Source organism: Protopterus annectens, chromosome 1.part1, assembly GCF_019279795.1.
Source record: "Protopterus annectens isolate FY-2018-M chromosome 1.part1, PAN1.0, whole genome shotgun sequence".
In the NCBI taxonomy this organism is placed as follows: domain Eukaryota; kingdom Metazoa; phylum Chordata; order Ceratodontiformes; family Protopteridae; genus Protopterus; species Protopterus annectens.
In genome coordinates, this window is record NC_056726.1 from 1,055,078,544 (window position 1) to 1,055,105,458 (window position 26,915).

At 40.1% G+C, this 26,915-nt stretch overlaps 1 protein-coding gene across 1 annotated transcript in view; it reads left to right on the top strand.

Moving 5' to 3' along the window:
- The window catches only part of LOC122815327, a 741,432-nt gene that overhangs the window by 46,797 nt on the left and 667,720 nt on the right, over positions 1-26,915 (top strand). Inside the window, exon 3 of the mRNA XM_044087743.1 lies at positions 24,326-24,601. Coding sequence (XP_043943678.1) covers positions 24,326-24,601 — 276 coding nt within the window. The remainder of the gene's footprint in view (positions 1-24,325; positions 24,602-26,915) is intronic.

Here is a 26,915-nt window from a genome sequence, read left to right on the forward strand (position 1 = left end):
GAGTGTTGGGAGGTAAGAGGAGAGGGTTGTCGGTGTACATGAGGCAGTTGCTAAATTGCCTCAGGAGGGGGGTGAGAGGGATGTGGGTTTCCAAGGTGATTAGTTTGTGGTCAGATCTAACCAGGGAGGAGTTGACTATTGGTACAGTGCAATGGTCACCCATGTTAGTAATGACCAGGTCAAGGATGTTGCTACCTCTAGTGGGGGTAAGAATGAGCTGGTCCAGGGCATTGGAATTAATGAATTCCAGGAAATGTTGGGCAAGTGTATTGGTACATGAGTACTTTTCCCAGTTAATGGAGGGTAGTTGAAGTCGCCCAGTATGAGAGTGTTAGGTTGGACTCTAATATTCTACAGGGTGCTTAGGAACGTGGAGTGTGAGTCTTGGGTCATGGTTGGGGACCTATGGCAGGCTACGACCTGAATTGCTTTCTAACCCAATGTCAGCTGCTCCTGAAGTATCTCTGATGCATCATGTTGAGCTACCAGTATGGAGGTGTGCGCATCCTTTATGAATATGGAAACACCACTGCCTTTGTAGCTTCAGTCCAAGTTCAGGGGCCAGAAGGAATGGAATTAGTTATAGCCTGGTAGTGTAGGGGTGCTATCTGCTGCCTTGAACCAGGTCTCTGTTACAGTACAAATGTCGATGTTCTCCATTTTAAGGAGTGCTTTAAGCGAGTGCATTTTGACATTTAGACTTCTAACGTTGAGCAGCGTGACCCTCTGATTGCATTTGTTTGTAGCTGTTAAGGTGGTAATTTGGTCTTTGGACCACCACCTAAAAAAGGCACTATAGGGGTAGCAAGAGCCTTGGCCAGTATCCAGAAGCCCAGGGGTGACAGATGCAGGCCATCTCTCCCAAAGCATCTAGGTCTGCCAATCATATCATCCCAGGCAGACAGATACTGGATCCCCTTAGAATGATACCAGAAACTTAGCCAATTGTTGAAATCAATCATTTTCTGCTTGTACTGTGGTATCATTCTAGGTGATGGTAGGAGGCTGCTCAGGGCTACGGTCATACCTGTCTGGGCTACATAATCTGAGAGCTCCTCCATGTTCCTTTTCATGTAGTCCAGGGAGGTACGTCTCAGGTCATTCACACCCACATGTACAATGACAGAGTCATATTTGTACCTGTTTTTGAGGGACCTGAGTGCGTGCATTATGTGGTGGATACTGGCACCTGACAGGCAGCTGACTGTCAGCTGACTACTTTCTCCTTATTCACCCTAGTGAGTTGGACATCAGTGTGCCTCACTGTCGAGTTACCTATGACTAGTGTGTTGGGCATGCTGTTTTGCCTTAGGTGCTTTGGTTTAGTGGCATATTATTTAGGAGAGTTATGTGTCTCATGATTAGTGTTGTCTTATGGTGGTCGAGTGCATTTCTGCCTTGGAGGTCTCTGCTGTTTGTGTAGGTTTTTATTGAGAGCCACTGCGAAGGTGGGTGTGTGGTTTGTGTTTTTATGTGAAGGCAGTGCTGGTGTGTGTTCTGGAGGGCTATGTGTTCCATGTGGTGTGGTGTAAGTATTGACCTTCTCCTCTTGACCAGCTATTCCGCTCTTGGCTGCAGAGTGCATGGCTTCTGATTTGGATATACAAGTGCATCTCTCACAAGTCTGAGTGTTGGGAGGTAAGAGGAGAGGGTTGTCGGTGTACATGAGGCAGTTGCTACATTGCCTCAGGATGCCCAAGCTCTCCAGGCTAATAGGAGAAAGCACAGGGAACTGACCTTTAGACATGCCTGGAGGGGTGGGCATTAATAATAAGTACTGGAGCTGTTTCCTTGTAGAACATTTAGTGCTTTTGTGTGCTACAATAATTGCTACAAGAAATCTGGTAAAGTGCTAGACTAATGAGCTAGTAAAAGTGCAGGAGAGCAGAGAACTATCAGATCTAAGGGAAAAATTGAAGAGGACCGCAGGGAAGCTTATAAAATTCCTGGATATAGCAAATCTGTATCTGGACTACACTAGTTCCAGGAAAGGCAGGAAACGTTTTTTTTTTTTTTAGTAGGAAGTGAAGAGACAGAAGATAATGAGATAATTCAATATTCAGAAGCTAAAGGGGTGGGCCTTTGCTAAGTTCTCACTATAAACAGTAAAATGAGCTGATGTAATGTGACTGGGGGGAGTGTCCAGTATCAACTTTATACGAGAGGTGGGTTGTTCCAGGGCATTTGCATTGAGAACATACAGGAATATCTGTGGTGTGCACTAGTGGTGTTGTAGGCTCCCAGAGTATCACTGGGCAGTTTAAATCACCTAGGAAATGATATGGGGTTCAATACTCAAGGTCCTGAATATTGATGATATGGTTGTCTCATATCAAAAAGGGAGTGCTATATCCAGCTAATACATGGCATGGGACATTTCTGATGGTTATTTGGGCATTTAGATGCTCTAGTGCATCATGCTGCATCATCAGCCTTGATGTGAGCTTCTTATGGATGTAGATTGAGACATTTCCAGATTTTACCACTCCTGTGCAGTAGCTGGTCTAATCATGTGGAAGCTGTTATAGCCCTGCAAAGCTGGGATTCCCTCCAATATTTTAAACCATGGCTGAGTCGCTGCACAGACATTAGTGTCCTCCAGGGTGTGAAGGGCTTGTAGCGGCTGGAGCCTCATGTTAAGACTCCCACTATTAATCAGCATCACCTTCATGTTTTCCTTTACTTGTTTCAGTTTGCTGGTAGGATTATCAGGTTGGCATTGCCTAAAAAAGGCACTGTGGGGCAGGCAATGTGTTTGCCAATAATCAAAACCCTAGAGGGGACAGATACAGGTCATTTATGGTGAAGCAGTATGATCTGTCAATCACATCCTCCCAGGCTGACAAATATTGGAGTCCTTTTGAATAACACCATAACCTAAGCTTATTACTGAAGTCAATTATATTTTAGTGATATTGTGGCATCATCCTCGGAGAAGGTAGAATATGTCTCTATGCTGTGCTCAAACCTGCTTTGGACATATTGTCTGAAAGCTTTATCACTTCTCTCTTCATATAGTCCAGGGAGATACACCTCATGTCACTGACATGACAAAGTCATACTGGTAGTTGTTGGAGGACTTGAGTGCAAGTGTAATCTGATGGATCCTGGCACCAGACAAGCAGCTAACCATTGATCTTTCCTGGTTCAGCCTAATAATAAGCACACCTGTATGCCTTACAGTGGAGTCACCTATAACTAGACTCTTGGCTGGGATGATACCTGCCTTACAGGCTTAGCATCTGTGACTTTGGAACTCTTTGTGCTATATGAGGAGGTAGGGTTAACTTGGTGAGTGTGCTTTGTGCCTGTGTTGTGATTTGGAGTAACATTACGGTGTATGATGCCAAATATACAGACGGTAAAGTACAGGGATGTTTGTGCAGACCACTGATAACTACGCTGAAAGTGAGGGGTGCACTGTTTTTAGACCTGATATGATGACATATTCTATGTATTTTAAAGGAATCGTTATGATACTAATGCAGAGAAGAAAGCTGTAGATGGGTACTTACTGTTTAAGTGTATCATGTTGAATGTTACGGGTACTGGGGTACTGAAATGCTAAACTAACGAGGGGAAGAGTCTGTTATACTGGTGGGACTGGTATTGGTGGTGTGGGGACACAACCATAGTAAAAATAACAAAAAGGAGAAAACTGTCTGCATGATGGAAATGTTGCAGTGTCAGAATGTGAAAGATAATATAGTGGAGTGGAATGCCAAGAGGAAGAGAACATACAGTAATAAGATGTGTTACAAAGTAGAAAATAGATATTACTGAGCTGTACTTTGACAGCAAATTCATTTAGGTGGAACGACATAACTATAAATCTGACTCTACAGAGCATGGCTGGGGGTGGGAGTGGGAGGAGAGAGAAGAAAACCACCAGTTAGTCATCACCTAGAGCTTAACAGCCCGCGCATGTACAGTGTCGAAAGGGAAATAAATATCAGTGTCTGATAAGTAACCACTGAGACAATGGAGATGTAATAACAGAGAAACTAGCTGCATTTAAGGCAGAAAGCTTGAAATCAAAGAGCAATATTTGAACTCAAAACTGTATGAGTGTTTCAATAAAGATACATTCCAGGTCAGTGCAAAAAACCATCCCAGTGCAAAATGTACACAGTAAAAGGTACTGAGAGAATAGAAAGACAAGGGCTGTTGTGGAAGGGAGTACCGGAATAGTGAGATGGTCACTGAAAATATTATTACTAGGATACAAGGAAGCTAGAAAAAAGAAAGGGAGACAAAGGTGAGTTGCTGAGCAAAAGGGTCTACAAAAGATCATTATGAAAGGAAAGGAAAAAGTATGAACCAGCAAAGAACTACACTGATACTGCAGAGAAGGACCGCGTTGGGAGAGGAGAGAGAGAGATGGCTATAATAGTTTATCCATTAATAAGTTTAGATTACTCTTAAAGAATAGTAACAGAAAACATGAGGATAAGATACTGTTTATTTATTTAATTTTTAATCAGAATGTCTCACCAAGGCATATACATACTTTAGAACTAGAAATAAGAGAAATAATCCCACCTGAAATAAGGATTTCCAGTGCTAAGCATGTGATACTCATCTATCAGTTGATGCATCAGCAATGCTGATAGTTCAAGGCAAAAAGTATGCTTTGGCCAAGTTAAGACAGGGAGGGAAGCAATGCAATGGCAGCTGGCGACTTCAAATCAAAGAGGGGCTGCAGGAGACAGCTGAATGGGCAGGGACAACCAGAAGGGGCATGCCAAATAGAAGGGGTGGGGCTGTGCTAAATAACACAAAAACTGGTACTTTAACTGGGTGCCACTGCCAAACTGTCATTATGAGAGTCCAATCAAGACAAAATGAAGTGTAGAAGAAGAAAAAAAAATATTTCAATGCATTAGCTACATGACAGCTTACTTAATATATAGATGGAAACAAAAAGGTTGCAAGGCATGAAAAAGTAAATTAACTTTAAATACATTACTGGAATGCCAGTCAAAATCAAGTATAAAAAACAAGCAGCACTCAACTCAAACCACCTCTCCTTGCTTTGAAATTTTAATTATAATTTATATTCAGCTTTATAAAAGTAGCAAGTAACATGCTGAAAGTAGCAATCTCTGTGATACCCCCACTTGTAAAAATGTTTCTTATCCAAAAATGACCTGCTACCTGACAGCAACTATCTACTTGTTTCATGGGGAAAACATGATCAAAGCAAAAACTGAACAGCAAACAAGAAACAAGCTCAAGATAAATTGCTTAAAGGATTACTGCACAAGTTATGGACCACACATGATAGATTGGCATTCTGTTTAGTTTATGGGTAAAGCCTGCAAAGATAACTGCAAGTCTCCAACAAATGTAATGAGCTTCTGAAAATATTGTAATCCTGTCCTTTATTATACATTATGTAGTTATGTAAATGTTCTCTGCATGGCAACAACAAAAATGTTTTCCATGTTGGTAGTGTCTTCTGTAAGGGAGGATAAAGCACATCAACCAGACAGGCTGCTTGCCACAATCCTCAAGAATATCAGTAATGTGCTAGCAGATCTACTAAGAAAGGTTTTCAACAGATCACTGACCCCTTTTTAAGTATCTTAGGACTGAAAGATAGCAGCTGTGATACCCTTATATAGAAGGAGAATAAGAAAAATTCAGGGAACAATAGGCCATGTAGCCTAACTACATAAGCATTAATACTCAGGGAGAAGGGCTCTGTAGGAAAGGTTGGTTGTTTCCCTACTTGAATTTAGAAGACAACAACCAATACAGGTCCATGGCCAGAAGAAAACTTCAGGCAAAATCCATCCAGTTTTACAAGTGTGAAGCTGGATAACTTCACAAGGGACTACATGTAGATTTGTTTGCTCTCAAATTTGTCAAGGCCTTTAATTCAGTCCTGTGCAAGAGACTGCTAAAACATGGAAGGAGAGAGAGTAGGATTAAGAATAAGGGAATGGACTGCTGCATGGTGAAAGGTTAGGACATGGGTTTATGGTGAGGCAAGTAATGTGAGGAATAAAGAACATAATTAGTAGAGTAATGCAGAAAAAGGTCTTGCTTCAGTACTACAGAGCATTTATTTCAGACATATCTGACGAGAGAAAACAGAGTGCTCTTTGCAGATGACAGAAGCTTCAACACAGGAAAGCTTTAGAAAGGCCAGCCATCTAGTCTAAAACATAGTAGTTGAGGTTTAGTACAGACAAATGCAAAATATTACACCTGGGGCAATCAACTCTTTTGTGGGTGTAACAGTAGCAAAACACAAAAAGGATACGGGATTGTCAATAACACCTGTACATAGGTACCTGGAGCAGAGTAAGAGGACAGTGGCAGCAGTCATCAGAATGTTGGACTGTCTCCAGAAGTGGATAAGTAACAGTAGCAAAGAGGTAATGTCTCCACTATACTGAGCCCCAATCAGGCCACATCATAAGTGATGTGTGCAGTTCTAGAAGCTGTACAAGGAGAGGGGTATCAGATACTGGAGGGGGTCCAGAGGAAAGCCATTAGAAGAGTGCACAGAAATGAAGGGAGAAATAGGACCAGAAGCTACAAGAACTAAAAGGTCTTCTCATTAGAGACCAGAACATATGTGGAGAATATGATGTAGGTACACAAGAAAATGTCAGAGAGGTCTGAAGGGGTTGTCCTAAATAGAAGGACAGAAGAGGATGCATGGAGTACAAACAACAAAATGGAGGCACCAACTACTCTTTGGATATGCAAAACAAAGTTTCTCATGGACAGGGCTATTTTCTGACTGAATGCACTACCAGAATAAGTAGCAGAGTAGGAATCCACTAAGGAGGTCCAAGAAGGCATGAGAAAGATGGAGAAGAAGTGAGGGTTAAGGTCGGAAAATAGGAATCCACTAAGGAGGTCTAAGATGGCATGGGAAAGATGGAGAAGAAGTGAGGGTAAAAGTCGGAAAAGAGAAAAGGCAGAATGTTAAATGCACTTAAAAGGCAGACTTGACAGGTTTAGTAGCTGCTTCTGCTATCAAGAAAGTACAACGTAGTCTTCTATTTTCATAACCCTAAAAACACCAAAAGTTGCAGTGTAGGAAAATGTGAAGTCAGATTATACCTTTCCAAAGCCAATTGATTTAAATTATAGAAATGTGATTGTAGAAGCATATATGTGCCTCATAACAGCCAGAAGGAGCTAGGAATGCACGTGATGTTATGGTATCAGTGGTGTGCTCCATCAGTTTGTACATAAAAAAGTACAAATATGTATCTGTTTTGAAGGATGTTTTATGCAAGGTATATGTGCAATCTGGATGCATTTGTTAGAGGGCTGCATTGTACATTTATGCAGTATGCATTTTAGACCAGTAAGTTGAGCTCAAGACTGTTGAGCAGTTTTAAGACACCCATGACCCTAACATCACATTTCAATTATTTCTGCCAAATTTCACATGTATCTTTGCTTTAACAGTTTTATTTTAAAAAGTAATATATTAGGCATTTCATTTACTTAATCATGTGTTAAACAGTGAGTAACTATTCCTTTAATAGGCCTCCTACTCCTGAAGACTGAGTTAACAGCTTTATTTTAAAGTAATATATTACATAGATATTTTGTTTATTTAATCATTTGATAACCAGCTGTCAAAAGATTTTTAATACTCTTAACATATACTGGAAGAATCACGCAGCAAAAAAGGTAGGCCAAAAAAGAGTTTATTTAACATGCATGGAGATCTGCCACAAAAAGTTCTTGGTTGTCAGCAGTCTAATTTCTACACACTTTACATGGGTTTATATACCCTCTTTCGTGCATACTCAGCAACTGGTTACTAGACAAGGAATTTCAGTCAAGGCTATAAATTCACTCAGTGGAGCCTTAGATGGTAAAAAAGTCAGACACAAGATAAGTTGGTGCCTACATCAAGGTAACATCTATGCACTCCTCCTTGGTCAGAGGTCAGTCCCAAGATAGGCCTGTGCCTGGACCAAAGTAGCATCTGTGCATTCCTTTCTGGTCAGAGGTCAGTCCCAAGATAGGCCTGTGCCTGGACCAAAGTAGCATCTGTGCATTCCTTTCTGGTCAGCAAATTCCTTACAAGAAAAACAACTCATTTTAGCTTATTTCTTTGCACGCAATGCAGTTTCACATTTTAACCCTTCCTGTACAGGATACAAAGATGTTGAACACAAAGATTCTTACTACATTTCCCCTCACAACACTTTGTATCCCCAGTAATACATTTTATTCATACAGGTTTTAACACGATTCATTTTCGTATATTCAGAATAATAAGCTTTAGTTGCATTAGCAGACAATACACTTGATATTATCATTCGGATGCAAGGAATGCAACAACAACCCAACAGTAGGAATATAATGGCACCAACACATACAGCAATTAAGACATTCATAAATACTGTTCCCCAATTTCCAAACCAATTCTGGAAAAAGTCAGTCAATGGATTCTGTCCTGGTTTTGTAAGTTCAGAAACTTGTTGTAAGATTTCCAAATGACTGTCTATATCATGTTCATTATCGGGAATAAAAGAACAACACTCCTCCTGGATAAGAGCACAAGTACCTCCTTTCGCCGCTAGGGTGAAATCGAGCGCCATCCGATTCTGCAACACTACAGTCCTCATTGCAGTTAGCTCATCCGTCACCAACTCCAGTGCAGAAAAAGTTGCATTGCTCAGAGTTTCTAACAGTTTTGACAATTTTCTGAGCTCCCAAATAGATTTTACTGTCCCATAGGCTGGAAGAATACCAGCCCAAGAAATGACATCATCGCCCAAGTCCATGTGTGACAGTCCCTTGCTGCTACTGTGGGCCAAATCGTGATGATAGATCCAGGATGCATCAATGTTACCTACGGGATTAACAGGTTTATTCACAGCACGTACATTTCGTATTTTACCTTGGGGAAGAGTAAAGGAATGTCTTATAGCTGGTGCCAAATAACCCAAAAAACAACTGCCTGACCAATTCCTTGGTAACCATTTGTATGCTTTTTTACCACAGACAAAATAACAGTCATTCACTTTAAGAGTGATATTTACTGGAATAGAATGATTTCCTTTGTCTTGTATCCCTTTAAACAAAAGATCATACACAGATAACATTTTTTCAACAAAACTAGTGACATTAATAAGCCCTGTACTATTAATAAGCACTCTTATAGGCTTGAAACTTGTTGCACAGTGCCCATCTAATGTACAGTTATGAATTATGGTTATATTACATTGACTCCATCCAACCTTAATTTTTCCAGATCTCTGGAAACATACAGTTCCATTCTGACGACCCATGAGGGGTAATGCTATTTTGTCCTTTACAGCTATCTCCGAAGTTTCAAATAGTAAATTGGTCCATGTATCATTTGCCCCCAAAGGGACTGTACCTAACATCAGACCACCATGTACAGTCGGGATAGCTGTGCATATCCAACAATTTGAAACATTAAAAGACAAAGCATATGCATATTTAATAGCCTGATACGTGTTAAAAGGTGGATGCCAAGCTGTATTTTCATCTCTCTTTGTTTGGCTCGTTCCGTGTGAAAATAAAAATGGCCAAAACAGAAAAATAACACTTACAATCACTAATAACAAAATTATTTTACAATGCCTTTGTGGGAAGGACTGCTCCCTTCCGGTATTTTCCTGCATTGCTACAACAGTCAGAAAAGTTCATACAAAAACAGGATTACTACTAATCAATGTTCCTCAGGGGAACTCAAATTCTTTTCCAACTCAAATTTCCTGACAATCTTGCAATGTGTCAGGTGGATCCAAGATGTTCGCTCCTTTATTCGAACTGCTGTGGGTGTCGAAATCAAAACCTGGTATGGGCCTTCCCACTTCGGAGAGGCCCACGTTTTTCGTTTTACAATTTTAATCCACACCCACTCGCCAGCCTTCACTTCCAGGATCCTGTTGTTCTTCTGATCTGAAAAATAATCATTTGTTAGAGAAGTGTTAGTTTTTGTCAGCATTTTCCTCATGTAATCTGCTATCTCTTCACCCCTCACGTTCCGCAGGCAAAAGACCTTGCCACTGCGGGCGTAATAAGGTCTCCCATATAGTAGTTCAAATGGTGTGACCCCTTTTGAAGTGGGAGTGGTACGCATGGACAGGAGTGCCAGAGGTAAGCAGTTTATCCAAGACTGATGTGTCTCGGCCATGAGTTTACGTAACTTGCCTTTGAGAATGCCATTATGGCGTTCAACCAACCCTGCTGACTGTGGGTGGTAGGCACAGTGATGTTTTAAGTCAATCTGAAAAACGGCAGCCAGCTTTTGAATAACTTGGTTTACAAAATGTGTGCCATTATCAGAATAGATGCGTGTGGGTAGCCCAAAATGAGGGATAATATTATTCGTAAGGGCCTTGGCTACCGACAGGGCATCTGGATGAGTTACTGGAAAAGCTTCAACCCATTTTGTAAAAGCATCAATAATGACTAATACAAATCGCTTTTGTTGAACAGGGGTTAGTTCAATAAAATCCATACAGATTGTGTGAAATGGATACGGAGGCAGCGGGAAAGCTGCGGGGGTGATTCGTACCCCACCACCATGGTATCGTGCACAAAGCAGGCACGATAAACAAAACCGTTTAGCATATGCTATAAAGCCCTTGGTCCAGAAAATTTGCTGGGTCATTTGAACCATAGCAGCAGGGCCCAGATGAGATGGGCCATGCGTCACTAATGAGGCATACCTGAAAAGGTTTGTTGGCAAAACATACTTATCATTTGGACCTACAAAAACTCCTTGCTTTTGAATAGCCCCATATTTAACCCATCGCTGTTTTTCCTGAACTGTACTAAGTTCCTGCATTACTTGTAAAGTTTGTAGATCAAATTTATCTGTAGGATGAAGTTCCTTCTGTGTGGTCTCGAGTGCAAAAGTAGAGGTTAAGGCTACACTTTTTGCAGTTTTGTCAGCTAGTGCATTTCCAAGTGATACTGGATCCTTGGCATTCGTGTGTGCTGCGCACTTACAGATGGCCAATCTCCGTGGCAGTTGGACAGCTTGTAAGAGGTTAAGAATTAAATCCTTGTGGGTTATTTCCTTTCCTGAGGCAGTAACCATTCCCCTATTTTTCCATTGCTGTGCAAAGACATGGACCGTGGAAAAAGCATACTGACTATCTGTGTAGATAGTAACTGCCTTATCCTTGGAAATGGTACATGCTCTGGTCAAAGCAATCAATTCAGCCGCTTGTGCGGACAGATTCCTGGGGAGAGGTTTTGCCTCTAGTACCTTAGTCTCAGTTGTGACTGCATAACCCACTTGTGTAATACCTGCCTCATTCTTACGTGCTGACCCATCTACGAACAGGGTCCAATCTGAATTTGCCAAAGGCTGATCCTTAAGGGCTGGTCTTGGCAAGACATTAGAGTGTATTAAGTCTAAACATACGTGAGGGGCACCGTCATCAGCTGTAGGTAACAGCGTGGCTGGATTAAGAGTGGTGCATCGCTCAATGGTCATGTGTGGTTGTGATAGTAATGTTGTCATGCAGGACAAGTGTCTGCTAGGAGAGAGAAAGGTAATTTTATCCTGTAGAAGTATTACCGCGACAGAGTGCGGTACCCGTAAAGTAAGGTCATGAAACAAAACTAGGGTTGCAGACGCCTGCACGGCCAGTGCAGCTGCGACTACTGCTTGTACACAGTGTGGCAACGATCGTGCCACTGTGTCCAGTTTACTGGAATAAAATGCTAATGGCCTCAACTTATCCCCATAAATTTGCAAAAGAACCGATGTCATAAAGCCCTGCTTACAATCTACTGTCTGAACAAAAGGTTTTGTATAGTCAGGGAAGCTAAGTGTTGCAGATCCTGCTATCAGTTGCTTTACCCTAGTAAATGCCTGTATTGCCTTATTTGTCCATTTCAGCGCGTCATGTGCTGCCATGGGAAGTGCAAAAATAAGTTCTGAAAGTGGACTCACTTCCTCTGCATAATTGGGAATCCAACTACGACAAAAGTTAGTTATTCCTAAAATGACATCATTTCTTTTTTTGTACTGGGCATTGGTGCCTGTAAAATAGCTTCTTTTCTACAGCTATCCAGTTGTCTACCAGCATTTGAAATGGTATAGCCTAGATATCGTACTTCAGCTTTACAAAATTGTAATTTAGATTTGTTTACCTTATGTCCCTCTTTTGCCAAGAAATGCAATAACCGAATAGTTTCGGACTCACAGACAGCCTCCGTGGGTGCAGCCAGTAAGATGTCGTCCACGTATAACAGTAGATGACAGCCATGCTCCGGTTGAAACTGTGCTAGGTTTGTTGACATTTCTTGCGAAAAGATTGTAGGGCTTTCACAATATCCCTGCGGCAGCCTTGTGTAGGTGTACCGCTTGCTCATGAACGTAAAAGCGAACCAAAACCTACTAGTTTCCTGTAGAGGGATGGAAAAAAATGCGTTACTGATATCAATGACAGAAAAATACTTATCTGTGGGAAGGATATCATTTAACAAAACAGATGGATCTGGGACCATAGGAGCCCTTGGTACTACAGCAGCATTCACAGCTTGCAGATCCTGTACCATTCTCCAGGTCCCATCCGGTTTCCTTACTGGGAACAAGGGTGTGTTACACGGTGAATCTGTGCATGGAATTAAAACCCCAGCTTGTAATAGAGCCGTGATCACTGGTAGAATGCCTTCTTCTGCCTTTTTACTTAGCGGATACTGACGCTTGTGAGGTCTAAAGTCGGATTTTGGAGTTATTTTAACCTGTCCTGCTGTTCTTATTAGCCCAATGTCATGTTGCCCGCGGGACCATAAGGAGTCTGGCACTGATTGTAACTTTAATTCTTCCTGTGGCGTTAGGAGATATAGTCAGAATGGCCCTTCCCCGGGTGGTGTTAGCCTGTCTTCACGGAGGTGCACTGTTGGTCTGGCCTGGGTGACCCAATTTAGTCTTTGTACCTGTACGCCTTTACATACCAACTGTTCTGGCGTCATTTTAGCCCATTCAGTAACTTTCCTCCCCACCAGATACCATGCCATTTGTTCTTCCCTTGTTACAGAGACATGTGCAATAGAATTATTGCGAAAAAGTAACTGCATATCTTTTGTAAGACTGCATGTAACTGCAGAATTTCCTGCTTTATCCCAATATAGGTTTTGTAACAAGATTTTTGTGACCTTGTGTTTAAAGAATTGCTCTTCATATTTGTCGTCTGGTCCTACATGCTTTCTGTAGTACATTGTACAATGTAGTTGTTTAGCTACCACTGGCGGTTGTGTGCCATATTTGCTTAAGGCTAAATTAGTTAACTCATTAACTACATTTTGTGGTCCAGTTTCGACAAGATCATTACTGTACCAGTAGTGTAAATCACCCTGCCCCACCTGCAACATAACATCTTGAATTTCTACTCGTTTGGCTAGAATCCCTGATGCAGTCGGCACAGCTGCTATGCCAAACACATGCATCAAATCTCTCCTAATAAGTTTACAGGGCAAATTTTGGAAATAATGACTCGAAATCTGATAGTTTGGTTAGTTTCAGGGTCCGTAAACCATAAGGGTTTAGATAGTGGTTCTTTATAAATGCGCCATTGGCTGCCTTGACTAATACATAGTCATCAGAAGTTACATCAGATGGCACTGCAGAGGTTTTAGCAGGGTCCTGGAGGCCCCTGAATCACACAAAAATTCTACATCCTTCCCTTCCACTTGAAGTGTGATAATCGGTTGTGCCTCTAGCTGCATAGTTACAGCAAGCTGTTAAATTAACAACCTGATATTCACCTTTGTCTGAAAAATCAGTCATTTCATTCTCCCATCCTGCACATTCTCCCTTACCTTCTTCGTTTATGTCCTCAAAAGCTTCCTTTTCACTCTGCCTTATTGAGTCTGGCCCATCAGCCTTTTTGTCCGGGTCTGATTCACCTCCACCACCATCATATAGTCATGCTGACTCATGATTCGGGTGGTTTTAGTTCTTTCAGAAGACCGACAATCCCTGGCAAAATGTCCCTTTCTACCACATTTGAAACATTCTCCTCTTTTCTGTCTGCCTTCATAGTCTTCGGAATGTCCCACATTCCCTCTTCCTCTACCCCTGCCTCTGCCCCTTCCTCTACCCCTGTTAGTTGGACCTTGCAATAGCATAAGTGTCCCATCTTCACTCACGGTAAAGGTTTGAGCTTGTTTCTTTTTCCTTTCTTCTAAATATTTTTCTGCATGTCTTGCATACTCCAGTAAGGGTTGCAGACGTGCCGTCCTATGATCTATCATATGTTTGTGAATGAAGTTACTGATTGCAGTCCTACATCCTTTTAAAAAGGCATTTTTTAACTGTTGTTCATAAGGTGAATCCTTTTCTTGATTAAGCGGTTTGTCTATTCCACTATGGTTATCAAAACACTGGGTAAGTCTGTGCAAGTAGTTATCTACTTTTTCATCGTCTTCTTGCACACATCTATTGATACAGGTCCAGTCTGCCCTAGGCTTCCATTTTTCCATAATACGGTCTAGTAAATCCTTAACCTGCTTTTGGTAGGAGTCTGAATTGTAGGCAAGTGGTCTATCATCTCCCCTGGTTATGGGGTCCCAGTCCCCACAGACCAGGTGCCAGTCGGGACCCAAAATTTGTCGAACTACTTGCTCCAGCTCTGGCATTTAGCTTGTAACTTTCTATCATGCCTGCGATATTTTCACAAAACTTGGTCATGTCTAATTTTGGGTGTGGTATGCCCTCCACAGCTTTTCGGATGTCTTCCCGTGTCCAAGGTCGATAAACTAAAATAGTGGGACCTTGACCGGGTGTTCCTGCTTGTGGATTTGCTACTTCTATAAGGGGATATGAGTCTGCAGATACTATATTTAATTCATCTTCTTGCATTTCAGCTTCCTTACGCGTCCATTCTGATTTATCTATATTACGGTTTCGGAGTTGCAGGGTTTCACCTACTTGTTTTGTCAGTACTACAGAGGGTACAGTTTTATCCTGATTCTCTGTGTCATCTTCCTGATACTGGGGTGGACTAACCATGTCTTTTCTAACTTCGGGATACGAGGGCGGGGCTGTTGGTCTACGACAGGCAACAGATGTCTCATCATCCTCTTTTCGGACAAAAAATGCATCTTTTGCACTCGAGCCACCATCTCCCTTATTTGAAAATTGTTCCCTATGTCTCTTATTAGCTTCTTCTAACCATTTCTGTGCTTGAGGAAATCCTACCTTTTTTTGTTTCTTAACCTTACCTCCTGTGTCCCTGCGCAGGTCTCTCACTAGATTTTGACATTCTGATTTATTCAAGGTACCACTAAACCCATAGTCTTTCTTCCATTTTTTTATATATTTCAAGTTTTTTGGATGTAATTTAAACATATATTCCTCATCCTCAGTCCTTTTATTTAAGCAGCCCTTCCTAACACAACAACTGCTTCCTGTTCCCATTTTTCTTATTTAAAAGAAAAACTGTTTCCTTTTCCTGAGATCTCTACCGGTCTTTTGTAAAATTTTAAACAAAAGAAATTCCTTTATGACTAGTCCCTTTTAAATAAAAAAACTTTTACAAATAAAAAAGCTTACCTTACTGCGGATCTTCCGCCCTCGTTCGTCACCGTCCCACGGATCGAATCTAAGAGTGACTGGCCTCTACTTACGACTTCTTTGTCGGAGGTCTTTCCGTTCAAGGGAGCCCAAGATTCGTTCTCCCCTTCCTGTACAGGTTTTTCAGTCCCTCTTATGCGATTCGTACCGTGAAGAGGTGGCCCCACGTTCTTGGGCGCCAGAAATGTCAAAAGATTTTTAATACTCTTAACATATACTGGAAGAATCACGCAGCAAAAAGGTAGGCCAAAAGAGTTTATTTAACATGCATGGAGATCTGCCACAAAAAGTTCTTGGTTGTCAGCAGTCTAATTTCTACACACTTTACATGGGTTTATATACCCTCTTTCGTGCATACTCAGCAACTGGTTACTAGACAAGGAATTTCAGTCAAGGCTATAAATTCACTCAGTGGAGCCTTAGATGGTAAAAAAGTCAGACACAAGATAAGTTGGTGCCTACATCAAGGTAACATCTATGCACTCCTCCTTGGTCAGAGGTCAGTCCCAAGATAGGCCTGTGCCTGGACCAAAGTAGCATCTGTGCATTCCTTTCTGGTCAGAGGTCAGTCCCAAGATAGGCCTGTGCCTGGACCAAAGTAGCATCTGTGCATTCCTTTCTGGTCAGCAAATTCCTTACAAGAAAAACAACTCATTTTAGCTTATTTCTTTGCACGCAATGCAGTTTCACATTTTAACCCTTCCTGTACAGGATACAAAGATGTTGAACACAAAGATTCTTACTACACCAGCTGAATAGAAGCCTTACATACATATTGGCATACCATTTTAGCAATTGATCCTTATAGATAACATATTGTTTTATAGGTGTCTGCACGTGCATGGTGAGTGTTGCAACATCTAACTCTATTTTCCTGGTCTCTGTGTATCAAAAATGTTCAGCACCTTAAATGGTTCAAAAGCCTTACTACTCAGATTAAGCTCTGTGGGTATAAACATTTCTGACCACACGGCAATACAATACACACTGACATCATTTATGTAGTGCAGATTTTCACTGATGTGTTTGAGAGTACTGTAAAAAAAAATTACATTGACACATATCTGTATCTGTACAGAGCCAAGTCCGGCACCTACCTCAGTTTAATAACTTTTAGTTCACTTGTTGTGACTGTGACTGTCCGTCTTATGACTCTTTTCCTTCAGGAAGATGATCCGAAGATCCGAAGAAAGGAACTCTTTCAGTTTCTGTCTGTGTTCTGTGACTCTGATTCAATGACTGCAGCTGTTTGTAAGCCAAAGGGCAGAAGCAACTTGCAAGCTGAAAAAAAAAAAGATAAGGAACTTCCGAACTTCAAGTATTTAACTAACTTTGTCTTTCACCAACGATAATCCATAGCACAAGTACTACAGGCTACTGATTGTTTCTTCTCTCTTTTATGAGAAGAGAGCGAGAACCAATCAGTAGCAATCCAGCCGTCCACATCATGTACGTGACTATGGACGTGGCAGTCTGACCCTCTTCTACTTACTGTGTGGTTAAAAAACACATAGACGTCTGGGCATCACACCGATGCCTTCTCTCTTATCTGGACTGCCTGTAAAGCAGTCTAGAGTTACAGAAATGTTTACTAATTAAAATAAATAAATAAATGAATAAATAAAAAAGACCGGAACTCGACGAGCATGCGCATTCGGTCGACTCGCTTAGAGCACATTAGCAGTGAGTCAACAAACAAAATATTTTTAATACATGTTTTTATTCTTTTATTCAAATGTACTTGGTAGGGTTGCAGTCCTGCAGTCTGATGGCACAAGCCGCCACTGCAGCAATGTGAGCTGCATGAGGACAGTTTCCATCCTTACATTTAAATCTTTTGTCAGAAGACATATTATCAGAATCAGCAGACTCATATCAGAAGATAAGAATTTTTAGGTAGAAGTTGAACTTTTCTATACCTATTTGTGAACAGGTAATATAAGCAAAGGTGGATAAATTCAGTCTATAAGGTGCCATTGAACAAAGGGCCTACAATTTGGGTGTAGTAGTTAATGGAGGTTACAAGACTGAAAGTGAGACATCACAGAATGAAAGAGATGTCAGTCATGAATTTCCATGGTGTTAGAAGTCATGGGGCATTCATTACCTTTTGACTGCCTGATTTTATCTCATAGTTTTACCCTCACCCTCATATAAATTTTAAATTTCTGGTAAATCACTCAGGATTACAGTTAGTATATCATTAATGCCAGACATTAGAGTCTTATATGTTTTCTTCAGAAAATGCATGTTATAAATAAACACTCACTTATTAACCAGGTAGATCCACTGGACACACAGTCCATATTCAGGGGCAATCTGGCAACAGTGCCTGGTTAACTGACTGGCTCTGGTTCATATAACAGACAAAAGAAATCTATATGTATTTCAGCAGTATACATCCCACTAGGCAACAACATTACCAGAGCCAAAATTATCCTACACTGAACCTGACAACATCCCCAGGAAACCTTTATCTTATGTGACCTAAATATAGACTGGCCATCCCTAAACAGCAGCAACAACAAGGCCTCTGTTCACCCGCTTGGTTTCACTCAACTAATTAGCTCCACCACCAGAATCAACAAAAGCACTAACAGGCAGTCTACAGTGGACCGGGTATTGACAAACAAAGCCCATAATATAAAATCCACTGGCTGCTTACCAGATACTAAAAGTGACCACCTCCCAACCTATTTAAGAAATTAACAACATGGTTCACCCAAACAAATAATCTATAAACAAGTAGTAATTTAACCTAATTTAAAAAAGTTACATTTATTACAGCCCTGCCCCACTACAACTGGAATATATTATGAGTAATGGCCCTAGATGAAGCAGTTATTCACTTCAATTACACCTTCCTAAAAATACTAAATGATTTAGCACCAGTTAGTACAAGAAGGGTACAAATGAACACAGCACCGTGGCTGACAAAAGAGACCAAACAGCTCATGCTGCAAGGAGATAACACATGGAAAGAATGGTATAAGAATAAAGCACAACATGCCTACCAAAAGTATAGCTATCTAAGAAACTGTACCAAGATCCTTTTAAATCTAACAAAAAATCATACTACAATTATCTCCAACAAAAGCACCAAAACAACACCAAGCTTTTTTGGTCTGGTCTAAATAAACTATTACACCCTGGCCATAACACTACACCTAGTGTTTCTACTTCAAACAACAAAGAACCCATTGTTACTCACTTCAATACTCATTTTACCCTGTTAGTTCTATCACTACTCAATGACAACCTCACTTCACCCCTCCAACATCCATGTATTCTCAAAAGCAACAGACTTTCTTTCAGTTTTCAGCCCATCCCAACATCAACCATAAAAATACTAGCTAAATTAAAAACAACAGCTTCAGCTGTCAATAACCTTCTGCCTGCATTCCTCAAAACAGTGCAGAAGCAGTAGCCCTCCCTGTTTCTGTTCTGATGAACCAGTCAGTGACTGAAGACTACATCCCATCCATCTGGAAAAATCCATTATTACACCCCTTCACAAAGAGGGTACTTCAACAGAGTTAGCAAACTATATATCTACTGCTACCCTTATCACCCCTCTCAAAAATATATCCATTCCCAGCTTATGAAACATATAACCAAAGACACCCTCCTTTCTCCAACACCCAGCATGGTTTCAGGCCAATCACAGGACTACTACTGTCCTCCTCAGGCCAACCGCAGTACTACTACTGCCTTCCTCAATTTCACCAACATAGTAAACAATACAGAAATGAGGGCAACCTTATTTTATCATTTTTCCTTGACCTTTCCAAAGCATTTCACACAGCATCCTACCAAAAACTCCTTTCAGAACTTGCAAATCTAGGTTTCACTTACTCCCTCTCATTGCTGGTTAAACAGTTTTTTTTACAAAGTTGTAAGAGGCAACTAAATGGCAACAAAACCTTACAGTGTTTCAACCAGTCTCTGTTGGTGTTCTCACCCCCATCTATTTAATGTTTTTCATAAATAAACTTCATACCGCTACAACACCTGCCACTCTCATACAGTATACCAACAATTCACCCCTTACCTCCTCTGCCCCATCCATAACAAAATTACAGGAAATCGCTCAAAAATCATTCAGTGACATTGAAATAGGATTAAAAAATTCTAACTTGCTGCTTAATTCCAAAGAAAAAAACAGGCTTATGCTATTTAATTCAAAATAACACCTTAACCATAAACATACATTTCAAATTACCTCATAAAAACAACATCCTTCAGCCAAACTAAGGTGCTCTTAGTCAGATAAATAAAGTATTGCCTCAGCAACAGCATACCTCCTTCCTTCTCTTTTGTATGCTTCATCCAATCTTACAGATATCAACAATACATAAAAAACTAAACTAGCCTCCTGCTACTACAAAATATCTAAATATGAATTCAACCAACCTTATAAAACAGATCACTGCCTTGCATTACAACGATTAAACGGTCCTGAACTCCCAAACCAGTTGACATACTCACAGCTAATCATTACACATAACTTATTGTTCTCTCCAGACAAATGCCCAGCATTAGAAACACTCTGCTGTACTATTCATCCACTAGAGCCCTTAGCTCTAGCAATAAACTCTTACTCTGTATCAGTAAGACATTCAACACTGCTGTAGACTCACTCTGTCTACTCCCATTATGTGTAAAAACTCTGGAATGAAAGCCCCATAAAATCAAAACAGATAGAATACTTGAATAATTTCAAAACTTTGCTTAAACAGTACCTATGCCAAAGCTGGCTCTCTTCTTCCTGCGCACCTGGCTAGCTTTACTCAGAGTATGTTCTCCAACTCTTAACAGACACTTTGCATCCCAGTCTTTTTGTACTTTATTGCTCTAATTTCCTACACTTTTCCTCTTTTTCTCACACCCCACCCTAACTACAATTCCTCCTCGTTCAATTGTTTTCCTGTCCATGTCCATAATGTCTCCTTTCTTATCTCTGTTATCATTCATTTTTATGCCACGTTGCTACTTGTCTGTCTATGAATTACTACTAACCTCCAAGACTCCAGAATCCGATCTTGTCCCTGCTGCCACCATGCTATAAACACAATAACTATTATAGCATTTTATTTTTCCATTCATTAATTAAACAGTAAGAGTGAAAGGGAAGGTCTACAAGAGGGTAGTGACACCAGCTATGTTATGGGTTGGAGACAGTGGCATTGACAAAAAGGCAGGAGTTTGAGCTGGATGTGGCAGAGTTAAGGATGTTAAGATTTGCACTCGGTGTGACTAGGATGGACAGGATTAGGAATCAGTATATTACAGGGTCAGCTCATGTTGGACAGTTTGGAGACAAAGCCAGAGAGACGAGATTGCGTTGGTTTGGACATGTGCTGAGGAGGGATGCTGGGTATATTGGGAAAAGGATGTTAAGGATGGAGCTGCCAGGTAAGAGGAAAAGAGGAAGGCCTAAGATAAGGTTTATGGATGTGGTGAGAGAGGACATGCAGGTGGTTGGTGTGACAGAGCAAGATACAGAGGACAGGAAGAAATGGAAACAGGTGATCTGCTGTGGCGACCCCTAATGGGAACAGCTGAAAGAAGATGATGATTAATTAACCATTTTATGTCAGTTTCTCTCTTTTTGTGTTAAAATGCTATGTTCATGTAAGAAGTATTTAAATATCATATGAATATGGTCACATATGATTTTACCATGTAATTATTAAACATGCATCATGTATAACTTAAATGTGGAGCTTTTTATCCCGGGCCTCTGCTGAAAGTTACCCAGTTGTTTTTTTCCCAGTCAACAAAAAGAATTAAATAAATAAATAAATAAGGGCTGAGGAAGTTAAGCCCTGTACCATGGGTACTACTACTCTGAGGCTTAACCCTTGGCCAGGAGTGTAGACAGTTTTTTTTTCCTCAATTTGTACTCTAAGGTCTGGTAATGCTACCCCCCTCCATGCATCCATACTGCCCTGCCAAACTTTAGTTAGTGATGTCCACTTTCACTCTTATGTGGCCTCTAGTAGCAGTGATTCACTGCAACAAGCTTCTGTACCACATCAAGGTAGCCAGTCTCACAGAGGTCCATTCACACCACACACACACACACACACACACACACACACACACACACACACACACACACACACAAACACACAAACACACACACACACACACATCTAGATTCACAATTCCCTGTCTAATTCTAGTGCAACAACCCAAGCCAAGACACATTCACCATATCTCTCAACCAAATCTCTCAACCTCTTAGTGCAAGAAATCCGGACAAAGCCTAAAATAATGGGGAGGGGGACAAAGGCCCAAAAACTGGAATAGATTATAAATGTTGCTCTTACAAACTTAGAAATTTAATAGAACAGGATTTGTGTAGCATGCCTTTTCTGAAGAATATGGAGTCTGAAACTTATTTCTATCCTTAGTGATTAGCCAGAAAACCACGGTTTCGGAGGAGTAGACCAGAAACATAAGGCAAACATCTGGATATTCTACCAAAATCTGCTTAGTTGAGAGGTATGACACAAACACACACACACACACACACACACACACACACACACACACACACACACACACACACACACACACACACACACACACACACACACACCAAGCTTTTTACGTGCCCTTGCAGACATGCACAAATGCAGAAACATACACTGCAAAATCTGTCCTACTACTTTTTATACCATTCTCCCCTAATGCCTCTCAAACTCATAAAAGCAAGGAATCTGGACAAAGCCACAAATAATGGGGGGAAAAAATAGGGTCACTTTTTTAAATATTGCTCTTACAACCTTGATAGAATAACAGGTTTTGCATTAGCATGAATTTTCTGAAAGATATATTGGTTAGTACTACGCTAACTGCCCTTGTGGGCCATTTTAAGCCTGGCTAATGACCCCAGGTAAGAATCAAATGCAGCACCTTGTGTCCGTAAGGGAACTGCCTTGACCATTATGCCAACCTTCTAACCAATATCAAGTCTAAACATTAAATGTATGCTATTATTTCCTGAATTCAGCCCTCAATGATTTGTGGGTGATTTGCCAGAAAACTACAATCTTATGAGAAATGGACTAAAAATATATTTAAAAAGTCTGGCTATTCTGCAAAAATCTGGCCAGTTAAGAGCTATGCTCCCCCCATCTCCATTTTTCTCTCTTTCTCTCTGTTTCTCTCTTAGTCTCTCTTCCCCACCATCTCTCTCCATACCTCCTAACTGTCCAAATTTTCACAGAGTGTTCAAAATTTTGCCCCATATTTTTGGTCTGTTTTTCATGAAATTTGTGGTTTCCTGAATTTTTGTGGCAAATCAGTGAGGAGTGTATTCACTAAATAATGAAAGGCATGGGAGTTTCAGACTTTATACCCTTCAGAAAATGCATGGTAACACAGGGCCTTCTATGCTAGAAACTTTCAAAGTTTAAAGAGCAATATTTAAAATTTGTCCCTATTTTTGGGGCTCAGTCCCCCCATTACATTTGGCTTTGTCCAGATTTTTTGTGATAAGTGATTGAGAGGTATGTCTCATCTCTCTCTCTCTCTCTCTCCCTGCCTCTCTTTCTCCATCTTTTTCTCTCTCTCTCTGTCTCCCTCCCCATCTCTATCTGCATCTCTTTGTCTGTCTTTCTCTCCCTCTTCATCTCTGTTTCTGCCCCCTCCCCATCTGTGCCCCTTTCTCAATTCTAATCACAGTCGGACACACACACACACACACACACACACACACACACACACACACACACACACACACACACACACACACTCACCTACTAAAAAACATGAAAAAAAACACTGTTTAATCCCTGTCGCTCATCTCCTAAAAACACTCCTCAGTTTTGGCTCACTGAACAAAGTCCTGAGTTCCATTGCTTGTCCCACTCCAACTAGACCCAGTTATCAGGTGACATGATACAAAACACACTTGATGGCAGAACTGCATCAGGTTTTGGTGAACCGGGAGGACTTACTCTACATGGTGAGTAAACAGACAAAATACTGAGACAAAACACCATACTATTCCAGGCAAGACTTGAACAGATGGACCACCGGCATGAATCCATTCATTGCTGCTGGCTGGGACTCAGGAATCAGGATCCGGAATCAGGATGAACTCCACCTCCAGGTATGTAGCCCCCCCCCCCCCATGCTTGCAAGTCAGCCAAGGCAGGTTTTTTAGGTGGGGAGGGGATTGAGGAAGGTGAAGAGAAGGAATTTTAAGGATTTTTTTTCCTTACATGATGGTTTTGCTACCCCTGGCTAGACAAGTGTACTCCATAGCATATGCCTACAAACGTCCTTGCCCTCGGTGACAACTACCAGATGTTGATGCAATCCTGTTCTGTTAACTTTTGTAAGTGGATTAGAGTAGCATTTACAAATTGCCTTCATTTGGGTCCTTTGTACCCATATTATTTTTGGATTTGTCCAGAATTCTTGAGCAAAGACATTGAGCATTGTCATGGAGAAAAAATGCCCATAAAGTTACAATTATAGTTGTCAATGATATTGATTTTTACATACATTTGTACTTTCACTACTAAAGGTACAGTATGAATGCTGTCCACTCTTAAACACATGAAGTGGTCTGTTTGTGTTAAAAGAAGACATGACCATTCTTATAGTTGTTTTAAATTTCTTTTCTTTCTTTGATTCACAGGTCAGTTTAGAGAAATCATACAATTTTAAATATGCTCTTGAACATGCATTAGTCAGTGGTTACTAATTATTTAAATAAAAGCTCTTCAATATGTTTTATTTTACATTTAGAAGTTCAGAAGCCAGATATTGAAGTGAAATTCAATAAGTCAGCTTCGGGTGGTCGAAATGTGAATATTGAGTGCAGCAGCAGGACATTCAGTTACAAGTCCTGCATGTTCTACAGAAATGAAGGATCTCCACACAGTGTTCAATCATCTTCAGAGTCCAGTGTTCAGTATGTTATTTCTAATGCCAACTTACAGCATGAAGGATTCTACACATGTGAATGTTACACGGGTTCTAAACATACAGAAACAAGTTTTCGTGCACCTGTAATCCTAACTAGTAAGTGCATTGGACAAAAATAAGTTTGCTCATTTTTTTCTTAATCTGCTTTTAGTAATTTCTGTAAAAAGTGGCTAAAACCTATAAATTAAGTGAAACTTAAATGACATAAAATGATAGAAGTGCTTGTACAAGAACTGTTTAAAGGAACAATTAAATACTAATCAAATAATAAGCATCTATTATCATAAACTGTACATCTATTATCATAAATTGTACATCTATTATCAAAAACTGTACATCTATTATCATAAACTGTACATCTATTATCAAACTGTACATCTATTATCATAAACTGTACATCTATTATCAAAAACTGTACATCTATTATCATAAACTGTACATCTATTATCATAAATTGTACATCTATTATCATAAACTGTACATCTATTATAAAAAACTGTACATCTATTATCATAAACTGTACATCTATTATCATAAATTGTACATCTATTATCATAAACTGTACATCTATTATAAAAAACTGTACATCTATTATCATAAACTGTACATCTATTATCAAAAACTGTACATCTATTATCATAAACTGTACATCTATTATCATAAACTGTACATCTATTATCATAAATTGTACATCTATTATCAAAAACTGTACATCTATTATCATAAACTGTACATCTATTATCATAAATTGTACATCTATTATCATAAACTGTACATCTATTATCATAAATTGTATATACAGTTATGCTAAAACACAGGGATTTAAGGTATAAACAAATGAATGCGACACAAATCAGATTTACTAGATAACTATTATATAGACTGGAAGTCACTGAGGCAGAGGCGGTAATTAAGGATAGACATCCTCCCTGTGGTTATAATGGATATCTGGTGCAAGAAGTTAGGAATATCACAAGCAAAGTAAGGTTTCTCAGTGATCAGTTCTGAAGAGTGAGTTTATGCTTCAAAATAACTGGAAAGTGTTAAAGGGCCCTGCTAAATCTGGAGTCAACACACTATATTAAGGAAAAGGAGCAGTCTTATGATTCCTACTGTTGACTACTAAATTTATTTATTTATTTGACATTTGTTGACCGTGTTAGTCCGACTGGGCAGATGCCCTTTTTCAGAGGAGAGATGATGAGAAAAGCTTCAAAAGATTCATACATGATATAATAAATATGCAATGTGCAAGAGGTTGTAAAGGTATATTAACAGTGATCACAGTCAAATTCAGTTCTACGCTGCACATCTATAAAACACAATTATAAATGCTGGGTCTCAAGATTCCACACATCATGAGTCCATTGACTTCAAGTGTAACTTTAACATCAGTCAGACTTGGTAAAAAGTATTTTTTACTCCTTTCTTACTTTCAAAGTACATGCAATCTGACAGCAAGATCTCAATTGCTGAACAATTTTACATTGAGCAAAATCAGTATACCAGCTTATGTAAGATTGAAGTCTGTCTTTCAAAGGATGGATGGGCAGCACTCACATTTCTCCAATGCTTTGAAGTTACCCTTGTAAACGAATAAAGGAAACCGAGGCACAGAACTTTTATAAATGAATAGCAAAAATACTTCCCCTGATAGACTATCAGGCAATAGAGATGAAAGGGAACAAGTGTATAAACAGGTATATAATTGTGCAGAGAATAATAAAATTGGGAAAAAAATGAAAAGCTAGATGGCAGCTTAATAACATTCGATGCTTATAACTAATGCGATTCATATAGCTAACTGGAGAATACTCCTGTCTAAGTAACTCAGATTATCTCGAGTTGTGAAGTAGTTGCAAGTGATATACACATAGGTATAATGCCAAAGTTTAACGTGTTTCTGGATAAGAAAGTTCTTCAAAACTAATTCAGGGATAGTTTCAGGGCATGGTGTCTTGTAGAACATTAAGTAGCCGAGCCCAATTTCCCATTTGCCCCAGAGCATTGTCTAGTTAATTTACATGCTCAGAGTTGCACATCAGGCAAAAGGAGGCTGAGGGAATCTAATACTATATTACAGGAAGCAAAATGTTAACAACATAACAGCACATAGCTGTAACCTTCTTAACTAATTGCCAGGCAAAATAAAATGTATAAAACCCCATGGATCCTCTACTGTCCATGTCATTAACCTTTACTGTTTTTACCACTGACTAAAGTCCATGTCCAAAACAAAGGGGAAACTACAGAATCATACCTGTCAACTGTCCCTAATTTTCAGGGACATCCCTGATTTTGACTCAAATTTTCTCTCTCTCACTCTTAATCCCTCCCAAAGCTAGTGACTTTTGGAGGAAAGGTGGAGATGACCATAATTATGAGTTATAGACTTCTTTTACTTCAGAAA